A 24563-nucleotide genomic window follows, 5' to 3' on the forward strand; every position below is an offset into this window, starting at 1 on the left:
ATTTATTTTTCTATGAGTAACCAACTATAAGCATATTACCTGAGATAATTTACATTGCAAGGCATCTCCCCGAAATATCTGATTTGTGTTCAGAGATGTAACCTACAGCAATGTTACATTTTGTGGTCTGGGCGCCTGGCATACAAACTTCATCATTGCCAATCCACAGATTATACCCCAGTAGCAGTAGCTCATTATGACTGTTAAAGCCTGCCCCGTTGGAGTGTAGTCTCTGTCTGGGGCAGAAGCCAGCTTCAGGCTGTGCTGCGCTGGCAGGTCACTATGAGCAGACTTCCCGGGTCCATGGGTCATTATTACTGTTGAAACTCTTTCCCTCACTATCAGAGCTGGACTCCAAACCTTGCTTAAACACTTCAATTTGTAAGTATTCTATCTAAACCTGTGAGCCAGTACCCTAGCTGGGCCAAGATGTGGATAATGGAAATGTGGCACCGTGGTTGACAGACATGCTGACAATAGGTGGGAAACAAGTGGAACAAAAGGGAGTGAGGGAGAAACATATCTTAGTCTCGTAATCTAGTTCTTAAGATTCTAGGCTGCTAGTTACAATTATGGTAATCCTCTCTCATATGTCTGCCCCTGAAAACAGATATTGTGGAGAGTGGGAACAATGAGTTGTGGCATTCCCTGTCTGTTTGGATTTCCCGATGACGTATTGAGGTAGGGTCAGTGTGCACTGATCTAACGGTATAATGATTAAAAATAAATAACGTTTACTTAATTGAGTTGAGTCTAAGAGTCAGTAATACAGGCTACACCGCTACAAGCTATAATGTGAATAGCAGCAACCAGATGGGGACGTTTGGCACCCACTTGGCAAGTGTAATGAAGCCTATATGGCAAGTACCGCTACTCTACGTTTTCTTTGCAACTGATAATAAAGCCAGTACTACATTACTGCTAGTGGTAGGGTACATGAATGAACAGTTTGCAGAGATCAGACATACCGGCCTCGCAAATAGAACCGCGAAAACAATGTGGGCTTGACTCAGAGATTCCGCGCAAACTCGTCCTCTGGTAGCCTACGTAGTCGTGACACACCTGGCTAGGACACACATAGCTGGCGCAAGCAGTCCGACATCATTTCTGTCAATCGACCAAGTTCAAGAGAACCTCGCAGATGTGTCCGAAAATGTTGACGATCCTCTATTCAACTTGAATTTTAACATGATTTGATTACATATTACACGCGCAATGACTGTTCCATGGGGTTTGCTAACGATTCTGAGTTTGGTGTACTACACGGAATCGAGGTGTTCGCCGACTACTTATTATAAAAACTGCTGGATTCGTCAATACCCTGGTATATTCATCGACATTGAGGAATCCCAGAGAAGAGGCGCCCAGCTTCTGAAGTATTACCAAGAAGAGACAGCTCTGAAATGCAGCCGAACCTGTTGCCTTACGAGAAATTGTAAGTTTACTGTAATTGTTCATTTTTGTATCGGATTTTTACTATTGACTAGATGCGCAGCGATATCAGTTTAACCCTACTAGGACCCAAATGTACCATTATGTAAATGTCTACATTAAAAAAGTATTCTCAAATGTTTAATTCATGACCTATTGGAGGCAATTTTGTACAATACTTTTATATGCAGGTGCCCTGCCAGGTGGACAGGCGTAGCATGTCATGTGTGACTGCGCTACGCAAAAGTTTATTCATCTGTTGCAGGGTGCGTCGATGGATAATTAACGTTTTATGTAACTCCTTAGTTTCTTGTAACCTGGCGATATTCCACTATGACACCATCCACGAGAACGTGAACTGTTTTCATATGCACTGTCCAACATTGGAGAGCTGTATCCTAAGCTACAGAGGCAACGTCATCCTGTACAACATCACCAAAGGTGAGCCTCCATAAGATAAACATGTTTAGACCCAGGAACTAAGTCGTACTTTAGTGCTGTTTGTTTCTATGAATTCTAAAAGAAGCCAAACACAGATGTTTATTACTGGTTATTAATACACACACACACACAAAAAGCTTGGGATGGTATAGGTGATTTGGGATGGTATAGGCTTCAGTGAAATTATTTATCACCTGCTACTCTGACAGCATTTGACTGTGGGGTTGGATGTCTTGGGTCTCACACAGGTGTGGATCCGGACCTGTTGGTGTTTGGAAAGTACTTCACCTCCAACGTGCGGGTGTTGCCCCACCTCTACACCAGAGTCAACGCCTCACAGCCCCTAGCCTCAGACAAGCGCCAGTTCAACCGGCCACCCGTCCCCCCAGTCCAGCCTCTAACCATAGTCCCTACTGCCAGGATCCCCACCACCACCGCCGCCACCACCACCACCGCCACCACCACCGCCGCCACCACCACCACCACCACCACCACCACCACCACCGCCGCACCCCAGAGCCCTACTCTGGGCACTACTCATTCCCCCGTCACATCCACCCCCTCCTTCACCATAATGCCCACCCTGGGAACCCAGGCCCCCACCACCACTCCCCCGACCCCCACCACGACTGCCCCCTACACCACCCAGACCATCCCTGCCTATCCATCAACCCACAGAGAATCAACTACCACCCCACATCCCACCACACCTACCCAGCAGCCCACATCCACAGCCAGGATGGCCACCACCACCACCAGTCCCACCAGCCCCCTGACCTCCCTGGCTCCTGCAGCCAACGTGGATGGCAGTAACAAGCAGGACCTCAACGACACCAAGGGCTATGTGGGCAGGAACCTAACAGAGGCTGCAGTGGGAGAAGGCGACCAGGGTAGCCAGGGCGGGGTGGAGTCCCCCTCACCCGGTGGTTTGGGCCAAGGGTGGCACGTAGCGGCACACACCCTGCTGGTTGCCGCGGTGACGGTCGTCACGGTGCTGCTGAGCTGCTGCTGTTCCGTGCTGCTAGTGGTGAGCTGGAGGGGTCGGAGGAAGAGGAAGGGGCGTTACAGGACCACCTGGAGGGGGAAAGGGGGGTCCATGCGCCTCATTAAGTATGCCATTGTCAGGGAGAGCTCCTGAGGTAACCATGGGGTTCAAAACAGGGACTAACAAAGCTTTTACAGGGAACTGCACATTTAAAAGTAAAGTAATGCTAGTCCACTAGAGAAGTAATGTTTACATCAGAAACAATCATCAATTTAGCAAAGGGACCTGCCACCGACCTGCGAATGTTGTTTTCCTCCCTCCAAACGCAATCTGTATGTGTGTGTGTGTAGTCTGGAAAAACCACTGAAACTGAAAAGCAAAGATCGGGACCATCACTGGTGTAAATGGTTAAAAAAAATGCAGCTGTTGTTATTTTTTCCCCATTCTGACATATTCAGTATCATCTTACTTATGTATAGCTATACTTTAGGGGTTCTGAAAAGATGAGCTGCATGGAGCTTATTTTAGATTCCGTAGACCCAGTAGAGAATGAATTGAAGTACATGCCAAAACTGTGAGACCAAAGTTGCTGTGAGGATTGTGGTTAATACTGATGTAATGGCTTGAGACTTACAGTAACTGCTGATGCATTTGTAGGTCATTTGCCTAAAGATACTGTACGTCCTTTTGGCAGACCTACATTTTGATGCGGTCGAATGAAATCAAACAGATGTTGATGCCAAACTCCATGGACAGTGCCCAGTGTCTGCTCTGCTTTAAGTGCATTGATGGGGGCTTCCAAGCAAGAAAAGCTGCTGCAACAAGCCAAGTTTTGATGAGGCAGTAAGCTGCTAAATGGACTGTGGTGTATGCGAGTGGAGGTGTATCTTAGGCTCAGACCCATCTTGCCACCACTCCTCTCTCCTCCAGAACATCTTTCCTGCGCATCGGGTTTCACCTGACCCAGAATCACATGGACCAGAGCAGGAACCCTTTTGAAGGGTTTGGTGATTTATTTTTTATAGGCCCATTGCTGAATATGTCATTTCAGTAGGGTGCTTCTCTTTGTCCCCCTGGGCCAGAGGGGAGAAGGTGATGGGTTTGAAGCCAGGAAGAGAGGGTAATACAGTAAACATTTGTGTCCACTGTCTAGTGATGTAAAAAGCACTTGTTGAAATAACAGTAAGAACTTAGCCCAAATTTCAGAACTTGAGAAAAATGAAGCTTTTTATTTAAAATGCAAGCAATACATTTTTTGCTTCAGGCTATCAGTTTAGCATAACTAGTATTAGACAATTGTATTACAGACATATAAACAGAGGTCCTTTTATTTATTGTCAATAAATATTTCACAAAAGACAGTTACAGGCATCAAATGCTGTGTGTGGTGAAATCAGATGATAGGTTTGTCTAGACATTGAACTGGTCACCCCAAGTGTGTAGCAGTCGAGTTCTGGTCTTTGCTTTGTATTGGTGACTACACTGTCCCATGACTGTTCTTGCTCACTCTCCTGTGTGTATCTGCATGTACAGTAGAGGGCATATTAAAGGTTGAGCAGTTTCTTCACAGCGTCTCTGTACTGGTGCATGCTGCTCTCGCTCTCTCCCTCGTTCTTCAGTCTGGTCACAGAGTCCCTGTACTCCAGCACCTCTGGCCTCCCCAGCAGCTCCTCCCTCACCGCCTCTCCCTCCCCCTCTACCTGCATGCGGACCAAGGTGGACATGATGTTCTTCTGAGAGGGGCTGTCCTCCCAGCTGTACTCTTCCATGTCTGCCACAGTCTTCTCCGACTCCCAATCCTCCATTTTCTAGAAAGAGTAAGTGGAACAGCACAGCATTGTTAGCTACAATGTATTCAGAAAGTAGTCAGACCCCTTGACTTTTTCCCAAAAATGTTACGTTACAGCCTTATTCTAAAATTGATTCAAACACCCCCCCCCATCAATTTACACACGATACCCCATAATGACAAAGCAAAAACAGGTTTACACATTTCTGCAAAAAAAAAAGAAAAAAGTTACATCACATTTACATAAGTATTCAGACCCTTTACTCAGTATTTTGTTAATGCACCTTACAAGCTTGGCACACCTGTATTTGGGGAGTTTCTCCCATTCATCTCTGCAGATCATCTCAAGCTCCGTCAGGATGGATGGGGAGCGTTGCTGCACAGCTATTTTCAGGTCTCTCCAGAGATGTTCGATCGGGTTCAAGTCCGGGCTCTGGCTGGGCCTCTCAAGGACATTCAGAGACTAGTCCCGAAGCCACTCCTGCGTTGGCTTGGCTATGTGCTTAGGGTCGTTGTCCTGTTGGAAGGTGAACCTTCACCCCAGTCTGAGGTCCTGAGGGCTCTGGAGCAGATTTTCATCAAGGATCTCTCTGTACTTTGCTCTGTTCATCTTTCCCCTCTATCCTGACTAGTCTCCCAGTCCCTGCCACTGAAAAACATCCCCACAGCATGATGCTGCCACCACCATGCTTCACCGTAGGGAATGTTGCCAGGTTTCCTCCAGACGTGATGCTTGGCATTCAGGCCAAAGAGTTCAATCTTGGTTTCATCAGAACAGAGAATCTTGAATCCAAACTTCTTCCATTTAATAATGATGGAGGCCACTGTGTTCTTGGGGACCTTCAATGCTGCAGACATTTTGTGGTACCCTTCCCCAGATCTGTGCCTCAACACAATCCTGTATCAGAGCTCTACGGACAATTCCTATGGTGGCTTGGTTTTTGATCTGATATGTACTGTCAACTGTGGGACTTTATATAGACAGGTGTGTGCTTTTCCAAATCATGTACAATCAATTGAATTTACCACAGGTGGACTCCAATCAAGTTGTAGAAATATCAAGGTTGATTAATGGAAACAGGATGCACCTGAGCTCAATTTTGAGTCTCATAGCAAAGGGTCTGAATACTTATGTAAATAAGATATTTTTTCTTCTTCGCTTTGTCATTATGGGGTATTGCGTGTAGATTGATGGAAAAATATAATTTAATAAATTTTAGAAGGCTGTAACATAACAAAATGTAGAAAAAGGGGTCTGAATACTTTCCGAATGCACCATACATAACCTCAGACAAAAAAATCGTAACCGTGATTCTTCTGTTTATGCCTCAATATATGACAATAATGTTATATACGTATGTGACACGTTAACATAAGGTGTCCCACAGCGGTCCGTCATGGGAATGTGGGTTTGGGGACAGAGCAATGTGTGGAACCCCTTGAGTGCCCTGGTCGCCCCTCAACCCTTTGTGGCGCTCCTCTCTCCTGTCCTCTCACAGAGATAGTGTTTCTCCAGACGTGGTGCTGAGTCCCTCCACCACAGCCGGTCTCCCTCCCATCACATTCCCCAGAGGACAATAGGCCCGTTGTGTGTGAGCTTAAAGCAGGGGCTGCCACAGGCTCTCCTGCAGCCCAGGTGTTTGGGGTTAATGGACCTCATTACGTCTATATGGTCCCCAATATCAAGACTGGCTGGAGGCCAACCCCTCCAGCGAACAGGTGGTGCAGTGGGGATGGCTGGAGAAGAGATCAGTCCTCTCCCTGTTAGCATTAGAGTCAACATGGGCCAGCATCCCTGTGGAACGCTTTCGACGCCTTGTAGAGTCCATGTCCCGATGAATTGAGGCTGTTCTGAGGGTAAAAGGGAGGGTGCAACTCAATAATAGGAAGGTGTTCCTAATGCTTGGTATACTCAGTGTACATAGCTATAATGGTTGACCATTGGTCTGACAGACACACTCTGTGGTGGGAGATATGGAGTCTATCCCAGTGAATGAAAAGATGGAGATGCAGAGGAGGAAGACATTTGTGGGTTTTATTACTGGAATGGGACACAGAGTACTGGAGCGCTCAGATAAGGGATGGACATATTAGATAGTCACTTGGGGATTGGAGCAACTCTAGTACCCAGCGGGCCAGACGGTAAAGTACTGTAGACTTCCTGCTGTGGTGTGGTGGAGGACTGTGGTCCCTCCCAGTAGAGCACTGGCCCGGATCAACAGCCCACAGCAGAATTAGCAACAGGCCCAGAGAGTCAAGAGTCCTTCTCACTGAGCAAAGAGATAGAATCACCTCAGTGGCAACTAACAATTGGCCTCTTTGTGGGCTTGCGTTACTACCGGTGTATGGGTTCTCCCTCCCAGCGTCCACCAACCTGCGGGCTGCACTGTGCCTTCCATTGTGCGTGTAAAGGGCAGCGGACAGTGTTCCGCTTCCCGGCTCTGACGCCATTTCTTAGAGAGACAAAAAAAAGCCAAGGCTTTTTACCAGCTAAACCCCTGCTGCCTTGGCGAGAGAACTGCCAGAGGCACAACAGGGAGAGTCATTAATTCCCGTGTGGCTGTACTCTCATGTGAAAGCAGCCTGTGCTGGTGACCCTGGTGGTGGATTTCTCAGGTGTGTGGTGTTGGTTGGAGTTGGCGCACTGTGAATAAGTGGCGGGGTCAGGACCTTATTCTGGTGTTGGTTTTCTCCTGTTTAGAGGGGAAATGCCAGTGGAACAATGCTGCTGTATGCCGTCCTTTTGCCTATTCACCACTCATAGCTCCCTAACAGGCTCTCTCTTTCACACCAAGGGTAGAGAGAGGTGTCAAGTCCATTGGTGCTAGCTAGATTGGCATGGTCTTAGCAGTTGGAAATGAAAACAGACAAACGGAGGGAGGAAGAGCTTTGGCCATGGAAAAGCCACACGAGTGTCCCAGCAGGACACGGGGGTTTGGTGGGGAGGGGCAGTACTTGTGAATAGTGAACTCTTGAAATATTCATGACTTGGTTGAAATGCAACAAAAAAAGCCTGTCGTGCTCTTTCTACTTAAGCCGTCCATTTTTAAGATATCAGGCATCCCTTTCCTGGTACATCACGGATTCTCTGGATAGTGATGGACTTGGCTGCCTGACCATTTGTCTACTCATCGTCCACGTATTGGCTGGGTGGTGAGGTTAGGTGGAAGATTGTCTACTCAAGCTCTTTGGCACTGACCAGGGTCACGTTCAGGAAGATGCAACGTACTGAACATAGCAGACAGACATGTCCTGAATAGAACCGAGGACAAATTGTACAAGGGGACTTTCTGAACGCGCCCCTGGCACTAGCAAGACACTTACCCACGACTCGTGATAGAGGACAGTCAGGAGGTACATGGCATGGTCATAATTCTGCTGTCTCACAGGGCAGCTGGCAGGGCAAAGGTGAGAAAAAATAAAATAAAACATTGATCAGAAAGTACAGGGCGAGTTGAAGTAAAACCTCCCCATCAAAAGACGTCACTGTAAAGCAATGACGACAGTGAAGGACCAATAACTTACTTAGCCTCTTTTAAACGAAGAGGAACTAGTCGATATTTGTAATAGTACATTGAACAACAGGGAGCGCTGCTTACCTGTCAGCGGTGATGGCGAGTGTGTCCGTGTCCTTGCAGTACCTCTCTCCTACCAGTTTAACCATCTTCTTCCTGGCATGGTCATCCAAGTTCAGACAGGAGAGCTTAAGCTGAGCGGACAGAAACACAATCTTACATTATAATACTGAAGCTTATTTGGTTTGCCTAAGCTGCTTCAAAATGAAACCCTCAATGCCCTTTTAGCACGCAAAAAAACAATAGACGCAACCGTCCATCCTGACTCATGACATCTGAAATAAGCGCCGTGCCACACTAAATGTCGAAACTCTGCAGCAGTGAAACACTTCATCACAAAAGATGCTTAAAATGATTCCAAAGAACTGCAGCCGTCACAGCTGTAAGGGGGAATAATGTTTTCTGCAGCATGAATCATACCTGCTTGTCCTTCAGTAAACTGAGTTTAAAACACAGACTTGAAACCTAACAACCCCTTTGTACACTTAACATAGGCCAGGCCCTGTTGTTACCTCATATCCCAGCAAAAATGTCTTGCATTACGCCTGGGAAGAAAACACTTCAATTTGCTCAACTTAACCCCGAGGCAAACATTTTGAATATAGTAGCCCACACAGCTACAAGGATGCACTTTCATGCTAGGTTTAGGAGCTCGTATTGAAGCTTAGAAACTTTGGCCAAGATAACTGCCAACAAATGCTTCTTGTAGCCATCAATGAGCTTGCTGCACCTTTCTACTGGGAACTGGTCTCACTCTTCAGCAGAAAACTCTTCTACTTCTTCAATGTTTTAGGTGTGCCCTCCACCATCTGCTGTTTTCAGCTCATGCCAAAGGTTATAGATGTGATTCAGATCTGGACTCCTCACTGGCCACTCCATAACAGTGTTTCTTCTTGAACCATTCCTGGGTGTGTGTGTGGTTGTGGTCCTACTGGAAAACACACAACCTTCAACAGGTACACCATTTCTGGACACTGGGTTGAACATTGCACTCCAAAACACCTTGATAATCCGCTGATTTCACAACGTCTTGCACACAGTACCAGAGGTAGCAAAGCAGTCCCACAGCATTATCGAACCTCCCCCATAATCAATTAGTTATTTTCTTTGAAAGCTTAATTTGGTTGTTGGTAAACATAGGAAGACCCCACTGCTGAAGGAGACAAGAAAGCCCGATTGAACTTCTCAAAAACTCATCTAAACAAGCCCAAATCCTGGAGAAAATGTTCTGTGGACCAATGAAACAAAATTAGAGCTCTTTGTCAATACATATCAGAGCGGTGTCTTTACTGACAACCAAATGAAGGATTTAATAAAAAAAGAACACCCTCCCTACAATCTAACATGGGGGAGGTGTGATAACGCTGTGGGGTTGCTTTGTTGCCTCTGGTACTGGGGGCTTGGAGGTGTGCAAGGCATCATGAAATCAGCAGATCATGTGATTTGTATTCCCATGTTCAACCCAGTGTCTAAAAAACTGGGTCTCCATTAAAGGTTGTGGGTCTTCCAGCAGGACAATGACCCCAAAACACATCAAAATAAGCACCCAGGAATGGTTATGAAGAGATGCTGGACTGTTCTGGATTTGGCCAACGAAGAGTGCAGATCTGAATCACATCCAAACAATGGTGAGATCTGAAAACAGCAGTTGGTAGAGGGCACCCCTCAAATATTGATGAATTAGAGCAGTTTGCTGCTAAAAAGATGACCAAATTGTCAGTAGAAGGTTGCAGCAAGCTCATTGATGGCTACAATACGCGTTTGTCTGCAGTTATCTTGGCCTTAGGCTGTGCAACCAAGTACTAGCTCTGGGGTGCCAATAATTTTGTCCATATCATGTCTTTATTTTCTACATTACAATTGTAAACATAAGTTTACTAAAATAAAATTGGTTCTGCAATGTTGAAAATCCAATAAGGTGTGGTGACCAAAAGTTGTTCTACATTTCTACTTATTTTAGAAGAAATGAGGAATGATTTAATAAAGGTGCTAATATACTGTATTTGCCCACAACTGTACAAGCATCATGAAAGCTCTAACACAAATTCTTTTTTTAACCTTTATTTAACTAGGCAAGCCACTTAAGAACAAATTCTTATTTACAATGATGGCCTACCAGGGAACTGCGTTGTTCAGGGGCAGAACAAGAGATTTTTACCTTGTCAGCTCGGGGAGTCGATCTAGCAACCTTTCGATTACTGGCCCAACGCTCTAACCACTAGGTTACCTTGACTTTACCTAACTTGCTTAAAACGTATTATATGTGGTTTCTTCCTTCAGACTCCATAGAATTACCTCTTCCTTAATATTTGGTAAAATGATTAATTTAGTGTATGGTTTCCTAGAAATAAGGGTGGCTCAACTTACCCCATTCTCCCCTAAGCATTTGTTTTTAGGTTCCACTTTAGTGCGGTTCTCTATTTGTGGCAAGTATGTTATAGCAGTATTTCATAGGCGTAAAAGCAGAGATACGGACAATGGAGGTCTTTCTTGAAAGGTCAGCCGGACATGAGCTGAGAGCTGTTTAGTGAATCTCTAGATCCCTTCTATACAAAAGAGGAGAAAACTGCACTTTCTATGAATTCCGTAGAGGGTCAAATACAGGTCAAAGAGTCAAATTGAAATATTAGTATTTTAATCTGTAAACTAAACCCCCTGAGTCCCAGACCATATACGCCTACAACACAGGCAGACAGAAACTTACTCTGAGGTGGACTACGCGGGCAGATGGGTTTCTGAGGGAGGTGCCGGCAGACACGTAGTCCTTGCTCTCTACTTTGACAGGGAAGTGCTCATCACATTTAGCACCTGTGTCCAGGGCAGAGGGCCACTCTGTGCAGAACGCTTCAGGGAAAAGAGAAACAGAAACACAATTAAATACTGTTGCTACAGTAACAGTGTGACTCAATAAGCAATTTTTTGACTTACGTTTCAGAGCTTCACAGTGTTTCTTTATGGCTAATGGAGTTAAATGCAAAAAGTTTGGAATCTGAAAAGAGAACCGTTTTAATAAAAACCTGAATTAGCTACAATGCACAGAACAGAAATACCGCTGTACAAGTAACATATGTGGAACCACTATGACCTGACAGCACAATACAATATATAGCTTTAAATGGTACAAATGATTTCCCTCCCATTGCCAGATAATGCGGACATCAAAAGCTCTCATATCATGCCAAGTTGGAGATAAGACCTCTGACCTTGATGAGCTCCAGGTTGCCCTTCTTCTCTGGGGGCACCCCTTTCTTCACTGGGAAGCCCATGCGGACAGGCAGGGGCACGGAGCCCTGTCTGAAGGGGGTAGCGGTCGGGTAGACTGCAGTCCAGTCCTGGTCTACAGGCATCCTGTCTGTCCTGGGGTCGCCCGCCTGACACACACCACGGAGACAGGGAACAGATGGAAAGGAGACAGTATGTGGGTCAACTTCAAAATACATCTTCCTTTCTGTCAATATACAGCTTGGAATAAACTTGATCAAAAATTCCTCATTACCTCTTTTTTAATAGTAAAGAATCTGGGCTGAATTCATGACATGCCCCTCTCCCCCCAAGGACCATAATGTGCTGTAGGAGCCATGTTGGCCTACTTAGAGTGCCTTCAGAAAGTATTCACACCCCTTGACATTTTGTTGCGTTTCACCCTGGAATTAAAATGGATTAAATTGAGATTTTTGTGTCACTGGCCTTCACACAATACCCCATAACGTCAAAGGTGAATTATGTTTTTCTAAATTGTTACACATTAATCAAAAATGTAAAGCTCAAATGTAATTCAATCCCTTACGGAAAGCCTAAGGCCTAAATAAAGTTCAGGAGTAAAAATTTGCTTAACAAGTGACATGTTTGTAATCGTTAAGGACTGGGGAGTTTTTCAGGATAAAAAAAAAAAAAAGAAACTGACTGGAGCGAAGCACAGGCAAAATCCCAGAGGTAAACCTGGTTCAGTCTGCTTTCCACCAGACACTGGGAATTCACCTTTCAGCAGGACAATAACCTAAAACACACGGCCAAATCTACATTGGAGTTGCTTACCAAGAAGACAGTGAATGTTCCTGAGTGGCCAAGTTACAGTTTTGACTTAAAATCTAATTGAAAATGATCAACAATCGATTTGACACAGTTTGAATAATTGAGGGGGGGAAATGATCCAGGTGCTCCTACAAAGTATTGACTCAAGGGTGTGAATAGTTATGACAATTCAATATCTGTATTTCATTTTCAATACATTTGCAAAAATGTCTTAAAACATGTTTTCACTTTGTAATTATGAGGTATTGTGTGTAGATCAGGCTGTAACACAACAAAATGTGGAATAAGTCAAGGGGTATGAATACTTTCTGAAGGCACTGTTGTGTAGTCCATACAGTTTGTCTTTGTATATTCCACTTAATATGTAGACTACAGGGCACTATTTTTACTTAACCTTTATTTATACAGGAAGTCTCATTGAGATAAAATACATTTTTCAAGAGAGACCTGGTCCAACCAAGACAGCGGCAGGGGGGAACGACGTTTCAGACAAATCTCAGACATAACTTACAGACATAGAAACACAATGAACAAACGATAGCCGTAGACACCCATAAATTACAATCACATACAGAGATATACAAACACCACAGATAAAAATCTATCACGTGTACCACTGCTTGAAATCCTAGTGACAATCACGTTCCTCAGTAACAGGAGGGTCAAACTTTAAAACTTCAAAGAAACAAGACCCTGGAGTTTCAAACTGGTCTGGAGACAGTTCCAAGACCATGAAGCCGAGTAACTAAAACCATTTTTGCCATGATCCGTTTGGATTTTTGGAAAGTGGGAGTGACACCGTAGCTGACCTAGTCAAAGAAGAACAGAGATAAAGCAGCAGTTCTCCCAAAACAGTCTTGTAGATCAGAGTATACCAATGTTTAAGCCTACATAGACTTAATGAAGACCAGTCAACAGCACTGTAGAGATCATAGTGACGTGTCAGCTGCTTTTGGTTAGTAATAAACCTAAAAGGGCCTCATGATACACAGAATCAAGTGCCTTCAGGGTAGTGCTTGAGGTCTGCTTATAAATAACATCAACGTAGTCCAAGACAGACAAGAATGTACACCATACCGTCTCTTTAATGGCCTCAAAGGAAGAAAAAAAAACGAGCCTTATGCCGGTAATAAAAACCTACTCTCAACTTGAGTTTCTTTACCAGGTTCTCAACATTATTATTGAAGCTCAGTTTCTCACCCAGCCAAACTCACAGATATCTGTGCGTTTTGATTTGCTCTGTGGAATGTCCTTTCAAGGTAGCAATGACATGGTTTTCAGAGTGTTGTTCAGAAAACACCATGCATTTTGTTTGAGGAATTTCGAACACGCTTCAAATCGCAGAGTCAAACTTCTGCCACTCGACTAGAGAATAGTGTCATTTTGAGGCTCCCGAGTGACGCAGCGGTCTAAGACACTGCATCTCAGTGCTAGAGGTGTCACTACAGACACCCTGGTTCGATTCCAGGCAGCATCACAACCGGCAACAAATGGGAGTCCCGTAGGGTGGCGCACAATTGGCCCAGCGTCCTCCAGGTTTGGCCGGGGTAGGCCGTCATTGTAAATAAGAATTTGTTCTTAACTGACTTGCCTAGTTAAATAAAGTTAAATAAAAAGTTTTAAAAAAACTGTGTGTGCCTCCAGTTGATGAACTACATTTCCTCCCCAGTTACGCTTTCACAGAGGTGTTTGGAGCACACTAGATAGGCGGCCGCCTGTGCTAATTGTCTATGTCTTCCATTTATTCCCCGTAAACAAGCGTTGTTACATGGAGATAGGGTTAGTGGTCCCACATGGTTCTAACATTATAAAAGGTGTGTAGTGATTTAATGTTTTTATTTTCTTTAATTTTCTGATATGAAAGATACGTTCCTTATGTTTCCCAAAACAGTACTGCAAGTGATGTGCGCTAACTTTCAGACCGAGCATCAGGGCTCTTAACAAAAGTCTCCTGGTAAGTAAAGAAGATCCTATCGTCAATAAGCGCTAAAGTAGTTAGCATTTATGAATTGGGTACTCAAGGACTGGAGTTGAGAAACATTGGTTACACACTAGCAATGCTGGGAATTAACTTGCAAAAAAAATATAATCCGCCTGAAGCCAGGAGTTCAATCAAATTACATTTAAACTTACTCTGTCGATTGGCTGAAAGCTCCTTATACAGTGGGTAATAATAATATATATATATTTTTTATCTAATAGAACGTATAATTAAACAGAATTTCCAAACGTGGGTCTGTTGTAGACCCATGCAGCTCCTTGAGCTTACCTCATGTCATAAATAATAGTTAGCCACAAGTTCTTGCTTTTTTTTGTGCAGGTATGGTACACATGCAGGACTTTGACATGCGGTAAGTGGAGAGGAATTAGGTCTACAACAGACCCACATTTGTAAAGTCTTTAAATTGTTGTCATTTCTCAATTTCCCCCCTGCATGAGGACCAACCCTACGGACAATCAGCAGAGTAAGTTTATTTAACTTCCAGTGGACTTTTCCAGGTGTTTTTTGCAAGCCAACTCCTACCAATACTAGTGTGTAAATACTAGCGTTTGTAAAAACAGCTACTTCGAACTATGATATGTGCCTACGGTAATTAGCTAGCTACATCTGCCAGTATGGAATGGTTTTATCTTTACTGCTAATAAAATGGGGGGCAAAAGACCCAGCCAAAAATCTACTTTTGGAAAGCGGTTTGTTTAGCACGTGTTTACGAACATTCGCAATCCCACCCAACTGTGCTAGGGTGGGTATCAAACTTTTGATTCGGTTAACCACTACAAACTTGAGGTCTTCATGGTGTAAAAAGTTGGACCCGTTCCAAAATAGATCCGTGACTTTACCACCTGACCCGATATGCTTACATTTTATTGGATAAATAAAACGGAGACCCGTTTGGAATGAGCCTGAGGAAAGTCAGACCCGTTCTGAAAAGGACGACGGAAAACAGACCCGTGCTGGTTCGGATCAGAGAGACCCGTTCAGATCCGAGAGTAGAAAGCGAGAGAAAGAAAGCTCCAACTGGGCGCTGCCAGCCCCATCAATAAACAAGTGATATTGGCCAAATGATCTACAGTTACGTGTCCTTAAACTTCAAAACATGAATGAAACCTTCAAAAGTTTTGAACAGGCTTATTTTGCAGCTATTACCAACAAAGGCGATTGCCTACCGTAGGCCTACCCAACAAATGAGAGCAATAGGCAAATGCTATTTCCTTAACAGGCCTACTTTTAAACCAACTAAATAAGGAGCACAAAATAAATTCAGAACTTAATTTAGCCAACGAAAATGTCTTAAAATGAAACAAAACACATAGGCTACTTAACTCTTTAGAGGCCATCAACTGCCTTTCTTTAAATTACAGCGTGGCTGTTGTCATCAACCGGAAACAGGGTATTCTGTCATTTCACTTTTCAACGGTTTCTTCACTTCATTACTCCAAATGACGGCACCGAAGCAGGCAACTTTTCACTGTGAAATAGGCTGTATCTATGTTGGTTGGTGATATGGATTCGGACACGTACACGCAGTTTGAAAAGTGATGATGTCGAGGTGAGTGAAATAAGTAAAGAGAAGATATATGTTTGGTGTTGTTGATGCTATGAAACAGTAGATGGTATAGAGTACAGTATATACATATGAGATAAGTAATGTAGGGTATGTAAACATTATATAAAGTGGCATTGTTTAAAGTGGCTAGTGATACATTTAATACATCAATTTTCCATTATTAAAGTTGGTGGAGTTGAGTCAGTATGTTGGCAGCAGCCACTCAATGTTAGTGATGGCTGTTTAACAGTCTGATGGCCTTGAGACAGAAGCTGTTTTTCAGTCTCTCGGTCCCCGCTTTGATGCACCTGTACTGACCTCGCCTTCTGGATGTTAACGGGGTGAACAGGCAGTGGCTCGGGTGGTTGTTGTCCTTGATGATCTTTTTGGACTTCCTGTGACATCGGGTGGTCCAGGTGTAGGTGTCCTGGAGGGCAGGTACTTTGCCCCCGGTGATGCGTTGTGCAGACCTCACTGACCCTATGGCGAGACTTACGGTTAAGGGCGGAGCAGTTGCCGTACCAGGCGGTGATATAGCCCGACAGGATGCTCTCGATTGTGCATCTGTAAAAGTTTGAGTGTTTTTGGTGACAAGTCGAATTTCTTCAGCCTCCTGAGGTTGGAGAGGCGCTGCTGCGCCTTCTTCACCACGCTGTCTGTGTGGGTGGACCATTTCAGTTTGTCCGTGATGTGTACGCTGAGGAACTTAAAACTTTCCACCCTCTCCACTACTGTCCCGTCGATGTGGATAGGGGGCTGCTCCCTCTGCTGTTTCCTGAAGTCCACGATCATCTCCTTTGTTTTGTTGACATTGAGTGTGAGGTTATTTTCCTGACACCACACTCCGAGGGCCCTCACCTCCTCCCTGTAGGCCGTCTCGTTGTTGTTGGTAATCAAGCCTACCACTGTAGTGTTGTCTGCAAACTTGATGATTGAGTTGGAGGCGTGCATGGCCACACAGTCGTGGGTGAACACAGAGTACAGGAGAGGGCTGAGAACGCACCCTTGTGGGGCCCCAGTGTTGAGGATCAGCGGGGTGGAGATGTTACCTACCCTCACTACCTGGGGGCGGCCCGTCAGGAAGTCCAGGACTCAGTTGCACAGGGCGGGGTCGAGACCCAGGGTCTCGAGCTTAATGGAGAGTTTGAAGGGTACTATGGTGTTAAATGCTGAGCTGTAGTCGATGAACAGCATTCTTACATAGGTATTCCTCTTGTCCAGATGGGTTAGGGCAGTGTGATTGCGTCGTCTGTGGACCTATTGGGGTGGTAACCAAATTGGAGTGGGTCTGGGGTGTCAGGTAGGGTGGAGGTGATATGGTCCTTGACTAGTCTCTCAAAGCACTTCATGACGACGGAAGTGAGTGCTACGGGGCGGTAGTCATTTAGCTCAGTTACCTTAGCTTTCTTGGGAACAGGAACAATTGTGGCCCTCTTGAAGCATGTGGGAACAGCAGACCAGGATAAGGATTGATTGAATATGTCCGTAAACACACCAGCCAGCTGGTCTGCGCATGCTCTGAGGACGTGGCTGGAGATGCCGTCTGGGCCTGCAGCCTTGCGAGGGTTAACACGTTTTAAGGTTTTACTCCCGTTGGCTGCAGTGAAGGAGAGCCCGCAGGTTTTGGTAGCGGGCCATGTCAGTGGCACAGTATTGTCCTCAAAGCGAGCAAAGACGTTGTTTAGTCTGTCTGGGAGCAAGACATCGTGGTCCGCGACGGGGCTGGTTTTTCTTTTGTAGTCCGTGATTGACTGTAGATCTTGCCACATACCTCTCGTGTCTGAGCCGTTGAATTGCGACTCTACTTTATCTCTATACTGACGCTTAGCTTGTTTGATTGCCTTGCGGAGGGAATAGCTACACTGTTTGTATTCTGTCATGTTTCCGGTCACCTTGCCCTGATTAAAAGCAGCGGTTCGCGCTTTCAGATTTGCGCGAATGCTACCATCAATCCACGGTTTCTGGTTGGGGAATGTTTTAATAGACGCTGTGGGTACAACATCACCGATGCACTTGCTAATGAACTCGCTCACCGAATCAGCGTATTCATCAATGTTGTTGTTCGACGCCATGTGGTACATATCCCAGTCAACGTGATCGAAGCAATCTTGAAGCGTGGAATCCGATTGGTCGGACCAGTGTTGAACAGACCTGAGTGCGGATGCTTCCTGTTTTAGTTTCTGTCTATAGGCTGGGAGCAACAAAATGGAGTTGTGGTAAGCTTTTCTGAAAAGAGGGCGGGAGAGGGCCTTATATGCATCGCGGAAGATAGAATAACTATGATCCAGTGTTTTGCCAGCCCAAGTCGCAATCGATATGCTGATAGAATTTAAGGAGCCTTGTTTTCAGATTAGCCTTGTTAAAATTTCCAGCTACAATAAATGCAGCCTCAGGATATGTGGTTTCCAGTTTACATAGAGTCGAATTAAGTTCTTTCAGGGCCGTCGATGTGTCTGCTTGGGGGGAATATACACGACTGTGATTATGATCGAAGAGAATTCTCTTGGTAGATAATGCGGTCGGCATTTGATTGTGAGGAATTCTAAGTCAGGTGAACAAAAGGACTTGAGTTCCTGTATGTTGTTATGATCACACCACGTCTCATTAATCACAAGGCATACACCCCTCCCTTCTTACGAGAGATGCTTGTTTCTGTCGGCGCGATGCGTGAAGAAACCAGGTGGCTGTACTGACTCAGATAGCGTGTCTCGAGAGAGCCATATTTCCGTGAAACAAAGAACGTTACAGTCTCTGATGTCTCTCTGGAAGGCAACCCTTGCGCGGATTTTGTCTACCTTGGTGTCAAGAGACTGGACATTGGCGAGTAGTATACTCGGGAGCGGTGCGCAATGTGCCCGTCTACGGAGCCTGACCAGAAGACCGCTCTGTCTGCCCCTTCTGCAGCGCTGTTGTTTTGGGTCGCCGGCTGGGATCCGATCCATTGTCCTGGGTGGTGGGCCAAACAGAGGATCCGCTTTGGGAAAGTTGGATTCCTGGTCGTAATGTTGGTGAGTTAACGTTGCTCTTATATCCAATAGTTCCTCCCGACTGTATGTAATAAAACCTAAGATTACCTGGGGTAACAATGTAAGAAATAACACATAAAAAAAAACACTGCATAGTTTCCTAGGAACGCGAAGCGAGGCAGCCAACTCTGTCCTGTTCTATTGGTTTTCATATCAACTTTATTTTTTGTTGTCCAGAATTCAAAGGCGCAATCCTAGTCATATTAGCAACCCATCCTAGTTGTTGCATCTTCAGATTCACCCTCTAAGTTTGTAACTGAGATTTTCATCTGTCATATACCGCTTGCATCATGTGAGATATTTGGAATTGCATTTTGGCAAATGCTTGAAAATGACATTTTATTGGAGGCTTCATTACAGGTGTTGCATACTATGTTAAGATGAATTGCCATAATCGAAATGTGATTTCTGACATTCTGAACACGATGGGTGGACGTCCTAATGGGTTACGCACCTAAATTCATATGGGTCCGGTTTATCTCTCAAATGGCCGGTAAATTAAAATATGTCTGGTCACATTGTCTGGCGCCACATTTTCCTAACGGAAACCCTGATATATAGGGTTAGACAGCATGCAATTCTCACACCATTTCCCTTTTTTTGTGACCAAAATGTGCAATTCTCATCACACAAACACTACATTAACAGAGGACTTGTCCAATCGGGTCTTGAGAGTAAGTCAATTTAAATTGCACATACTCCAGACCCCTGGAAATTATATCAGAACCGACCTAGATCTAAGACAAAAGTCCGAATTGTGGACCCGGAACCGGTCTGATCTTGGGTCTGTTGGACCAGTCCAGACATCTACTACAAACATTATTTGTTCACTCACCTCTCTCCTTGATCTTCGGTTGAAAGGTCCTCTGTTCCCTCTGTCAGGAAAGCCTGAAATCGATATCGATTGTGTCAGAAAAACACGATACAGCCCAATTAATTATGCTAGCAGCTAGCTATGCGGTATCCAACTTTCTATATGAACGTTTCTATACGAAACTTAGACATCATTGCGACCAGGGTTCATATAGTCATTTGGACCAGGCTAGCTAGCTAGCTAGCAAATTAGCTCCTCGATGTGACGGCATGGTATTGCATGGAAACTCACCTTTATTTTGACTAGAATTATTGGTAGACAAGGCCGTTGCATATGTTGCTCTGTTTAACGGGTTACGCACATGAACTCCATACATATGACAATGTATTCGTCCTAAGGACAAAACTGATTTCTTCAATGTATGTGCAGCCATGTTTGAGGAGGCAATGTCAACCTATGGCGAGGCGAGAGGGACAGTCGTTTAGCGCTTGCGAAATAGAATATGAATACAACATTGGGTATCAGCGCCCCCCTTTGGTATAGATAATGAACTGCAATATGGGAAACGGTGAACGCATTAGCGGTAGCCAATTACAAGTGTTTTATTACGTATTTTCGTAAAATGTAGGTCTATTTTAGAATTTCTAAACTTATTTTTCTGTTAGACTACAATATAGGAGCTCAACAATATTTTAATGGTGTTTATGCTTGGGATTACCCAATTACTCGCATGATCGTTATCTGAAAAAGTACGGTTTCTGATTGGTTCATTCTTGATAAACCAAAACATGTATTTGAGCCGCTGAGGTCACGTCTGTCAGGTGGATAACGCTGTGCGCAAGATGATAGGCTCTGTCCACATGTGTCCTTCAGCACCCCTGCCATCCTGAGCGCACTGCCAGCTGCTGCTTTAACACATAGTAGCGCAACACTACCCTGTTCCTGACAGACACACATCAGAGACAAGCTGTTAGGGACAGAAACAACAACCTGAGTTTCTGTATTCTGTTTCATTTTCCATGGTGTCCACTGCCATTTACGCACAAAAAAAGTATTGCCGTTGGGTACCACTGAAGAGAAAGGTAGGTTCAATTTTTATTTATCATGAAAAGAATTTAGGCTACTAAGCTGTCTGAAATTATTTATTTTTGATAATTAAAATGTATATTGGATTTTTAGGCCTATTAGGACTTTTGTAATAACTCTAGCTGAAATGGGAACATCTTAATATAATATTCTATTGCAAATATTTCTGTATTTTGTGTTATGTCTGGCAGAGACCTTTTTCTAAAGCTCATCTGAAGCATCTGATCTGTGTACATCTGTTGGTTTGATGGCTCAAAATACAGCTACTGTGGCCTGAACACAAGCACACATGACAGCTGTGACAGGCGTCACAGTTATAGGCCTGTTGTCTTTCTTTTAAACGTGTTGTTTGTGTTAAATACGTATGCAATAAACCATGTGCTCTAATCATCATTTCAACATCCTCTCAGTCTTCACACAAACATGGTTTGCCCAAACTATGTTTAGACCTAAACATTTGAATATTAAAACTAAAAAGATTAAGGTTAAGAGGATGATATTCCTATGTGGAAGAAGTGATGGAATTGCCTGTCCATTTTTCCATGTATCCCTTTGTAACTGAAGGAAACATAGGAGTCCTATGACTGACAGAGTTATTGTGTGTTTGATGGTTGTCCAGCGTAGCTTAAACAACAGAAACTCAATCTGTGAACTGGGGACAGCAGCAGTGTTTCTGAAACCAGACTGTCTTCACATTCTCTGCCGTGGAGGACAGACACGGAGGGTTGCTAGCTCCTGTTACGTTCCAGCCTCCCACCACAAAGGCTTGTTTCCAAGGGCTTAAGTGACCATGATCCGTTCGTCTCTTTTCAGACCCAGTTCAGTTTCCAGAAAATACTGTATATTGACCCCTACTAATTAGTGCACTTGTCTTTTCTGGTGGATGATGCTAGAGAAGGAGAGAGAGAGAGAGAGAGAGAGAGAGAGAGGGGGTAGAGCTTGGATAGGATAGACTATGCCTAAAGTCAATGCTAGCTGGGTGGTTTCTCACCTGAGGTAAAGCTCTTGTGTGATCCTCTCTATGTGTAGTATACCTTGTGTGTGGTGACCTCTGGTCTGTACCATTGGCTGTGTACTGTATCATGTGTTGTTTCTACTCAGTGGTGTCAGTGGATCCACAGAGCTCAGGGTGCCACTCACACGCTATCTGTCACCAAACTCAGATGGTCTCATGGCTCTCAACCTTGGACTGCTTGACATGCATCATCATTACCTGTTTGGACATTGTGAGTATATTGTCTGCTTGTTATGCTGTTGTAAACACAGATCACATGTGAAAGGAGATAGCTGTAATGATGATGCATAGCGATGCCACACTTCTCCAAATACATAGTTACAATAATAATCCCCTGTCTATCCTCATCCAATTCCTCATGCAACATTAATGGACCAGAATCCTCTATGAGATCACTCAGGACTCAGGCTGGGCACACGACTCAAGTTTAAAGTTTTATTGTCACGTGCACAAGTACAGTAAAATGCCTTTCTTGCAAGCTCTTTCCCGACAATGCAGTAATGAATATCCATAGTACTATAAAATATATTAAAGTAGAACAAAAACAGAAATAGAAATAAGAAGAGCACAAGAAAGTAAGTAATCTATATACAGGGTCAGTTACAGGGCCAAAACCATATTTACAATGTGCAGGGTTACTGGAATGGTAGAGGTAGATACTGTATGTATAAGGGTAAGGTGACTATGCATCAGGATATATGATAAACGGAGTAGCAGCAGCGTATATGATGATTGTACTGTATGTATAGGTGTAAGGTGACTAGGCATTAGGATATATGATAAATGGAGTAGCAGCAGCACATATGATGAATGTACTGTATGTGAGTGTATGTGTGTGTTGGAGTGTCAGTGTGAGTGAGTGTGTATAGTCCTGTGAGTGGGCACGGATTCAGTGCAGAAATAAAAGATTCAATGCATATAGTCAGTGTTGCCATTTTGTTAGCTATTTTGCAGTCTTAGGGCTTGGGGATAGAAGCTGTTCAGGAGCCTGTTGGTGTCAGACTTGTTGCTCCGGTACCGCTTGCCATGCGGAGGCAGAGAGAATAGTCTATGGCTTGGGTGGCTGGGGTCCTTAACAGTTTTCCGGGCCTACCTTTCACACCGCCTGATATAGAGGTCCTGGATGGCAGGTAGCTAGGCCACAGTGATGTACTGGGCTTTCCACACCACCCTCTGTAGTGCCATGCGATCGAGGGTGGTGCAGTTGCCATACCAAGTGGTGATGCAGCCAGTCAAGATGCTCACAATGGTGCAGCTGTGGAACATTTTGAGGATTTGAGGGCCCATGCCTAATTTTTACAACCACCTGAGGGGAAAGAGGCATTGTCGCGCCTTCTTCACGACTGTGTGCGTGTGTGTGGACCATTTTAAGTCCTTAGTGATTCAGACACAGAAGCACTCGACCCGCTCCACTACAGCCCCGTTGATGTGCAACGGGTCGTGCTCGCCCCCCCGTTTCCTGTAGTCCATGATCAGCTCCTTGGTCTTACTGACGTTGAGGGAGAGGTTGTTGTCCTGGCACTAGGACAACAACTGGTGATCAGGCCTACTACTGTTGTGTCGTCAGCAAACTTGATGATGGTGTTGTATTAATGTGTGGTCATGCAGTAGAGGGTGAACAGGGAGGACAGGAGGGGACTAAGCACACACCCCTGTGGAGCCCCCGTGTTGAGGGTCAGCGTGTCGGAGGTAATGTTGCCTACACCACCACCTGGGGTCGGCCCGTCAGGAAGTCCAGGATCCAGTTTCAGAGGGAGGTGTTCAGTCCCACGCTACCAAGCTTGGTGACGAGTTTGGGGGGGACTATGATGTTGAACACTGAGCTGTAGTCAATCAACAGCATTCTCATATAGTTATTCCTTTTATCTAGGTGGGTGAGGGCAGTGTGGAGTGCATTTGAGATTGCAGGTACCCTTAGAGTTCTTGTGAACAGGAATGATGGTGGTCAGCTTGAGACGTAGGGATTACAGACTGGGACAAGGTTGAAAATGACCGTGAATATGTCTGCCAGCTGTTCTGCGCATGATCTGAGAACATGCCCTGGAATACCATCCTGCCCCGTGGCCTTGCGAGTGTTGACATGATTAAAAACCTTACTCTCATCGGCCTCGGAGAGAGAGATCACCCTGTCCTCTGGGACGGCGGGGGCCCTCATGCACGACTCGGTGTTGTCTTTGTCGAAGCGTACATTAAATGCATTGAGTTTGTCTGGAAGAGAGTCATCATTGGGCAGATCACAGCTGAGTCTTCCTTTGTAATCTGCAATGAACTGTAGCCCCTCCTTTTGCTTGTTTGACGGCTCTGCAGAGGTCGTAGCAGGACTTATTGTACTTGTTTGTGTCCTCAGCCGTAGCCTTGGGGTTGGCTGTGATAACCCTGTGTGCAGTATCCCTGTTCTTTAGCTTAGCGCCAACCTCAGTGTTAATCCAGGGTTTTAGATTGGGGAAGCAGCGAACCTTCACTGTGGGGACAACGTCGGTGATACATTTCCTAATGAAGCAGGTGACGGTAGGGGTTAGCTCCTTGATGCTATCGGCTGAGTCCCAGAACATTTTCCAGTCAGCGCTAGCAAAGCAGTCCTGTAGCATAGCCTCCGATTTGGAGGGCCATTTCTCTATGGCACTCGTCACGGGTACTTTGAGCTTCTGCTTGTAGACAGGAAGCAGAAGTATAGAGTCAAGATCTGATTTTCCGAAGGGGGGACAAGGGAGTCCCTTGTATGCTTGCTTGTGGGTAGAGTAACAGTGGTCTTCTACTTAAGTACAGGCACTAGTCATCGGACTCTTATAACTAAAGATAGGTTCACTTCACTGCCCTTTGG

General features: G+C 44.8%; 3 protein-coding genes across 3 annotated transcripts in view; 2 read left to right on the plus strand and 1 right to left on the minus strand.

The window, feature by feature from the left end:
• The first annotated feature begins 725 nt into the window (after nt 1-725).
• On the plus strand, nt 726-3010 carry mansc4 (MANSC domain containing 4). The gene is made up of 4 exons (XM_029759574.1): nt 726-1435; nt 1738-1872; nt 2121-2260; nt 2468-3010. Exons 1-4 carry the CDS (start codon nt 1216-1218, stop codon nt 3008-3010), a joined length of 1038 nt encoding a protein of 345 aa, XP_029615434.1. The 5' UTR covers nt 726-1215.
• A 1055-nt stretch (nt 3011-4065) lies between these two features.
• On the minus strand, nt 4066-20114 carry mrps35 (mitochondrial ribosomal protein S35). Its single transcript, XM_029758047.1, has 8 exons — nt 19933-20114; nt 19663-19715; nt 11425-11592; nt 11150-11210; nt 10926-11065; nt 8246-8355; nt 7971-8040; nt 4066-4665 (listed from the first exon to the last, which is right to left on the minus strand). Exons 1-8 carry the CDS (start codon nt 20072-20074, stop codon nt 4402-4404), a joined length of 1008 nt encoding a protein of 335 aa, XP_029613907.1. The 5' UTR covers nt 20075-20114; the 3' UTR covers nt 4066-4401.
• A 497-nt stretch (nt 20115-20611) lies between these two features.
• LOC115197781 (potassium voltage-gated channel subfamily KQT member 1-like) overlaps nt 20612-24563 on the plus strand; it is a 245666-nt gene continuing 241714 nt past the window's right edge. The window contains exon 1 of the mRNA XM_029759575.1: nt 20612-20723. The gene's annotated coding sequence lies outside the window, so the exon portion shown is untranslated. The remainder of the gene's footprint in view (nt 20724-24563) is intronic.

This window comes from Salmo trutta, chromosome 7 (genome assembly GCF_901001165.1).
Source record: "Salmo trutta chromosome 7, fSalTru1.1, whole genome shotgun sequence".
Lineage (NCBI taxonomy): Eukaryota > Metazoa > Chordata > Actinopteri > Salmoniformes > Salmonidae > Salmo > Salmo trutta.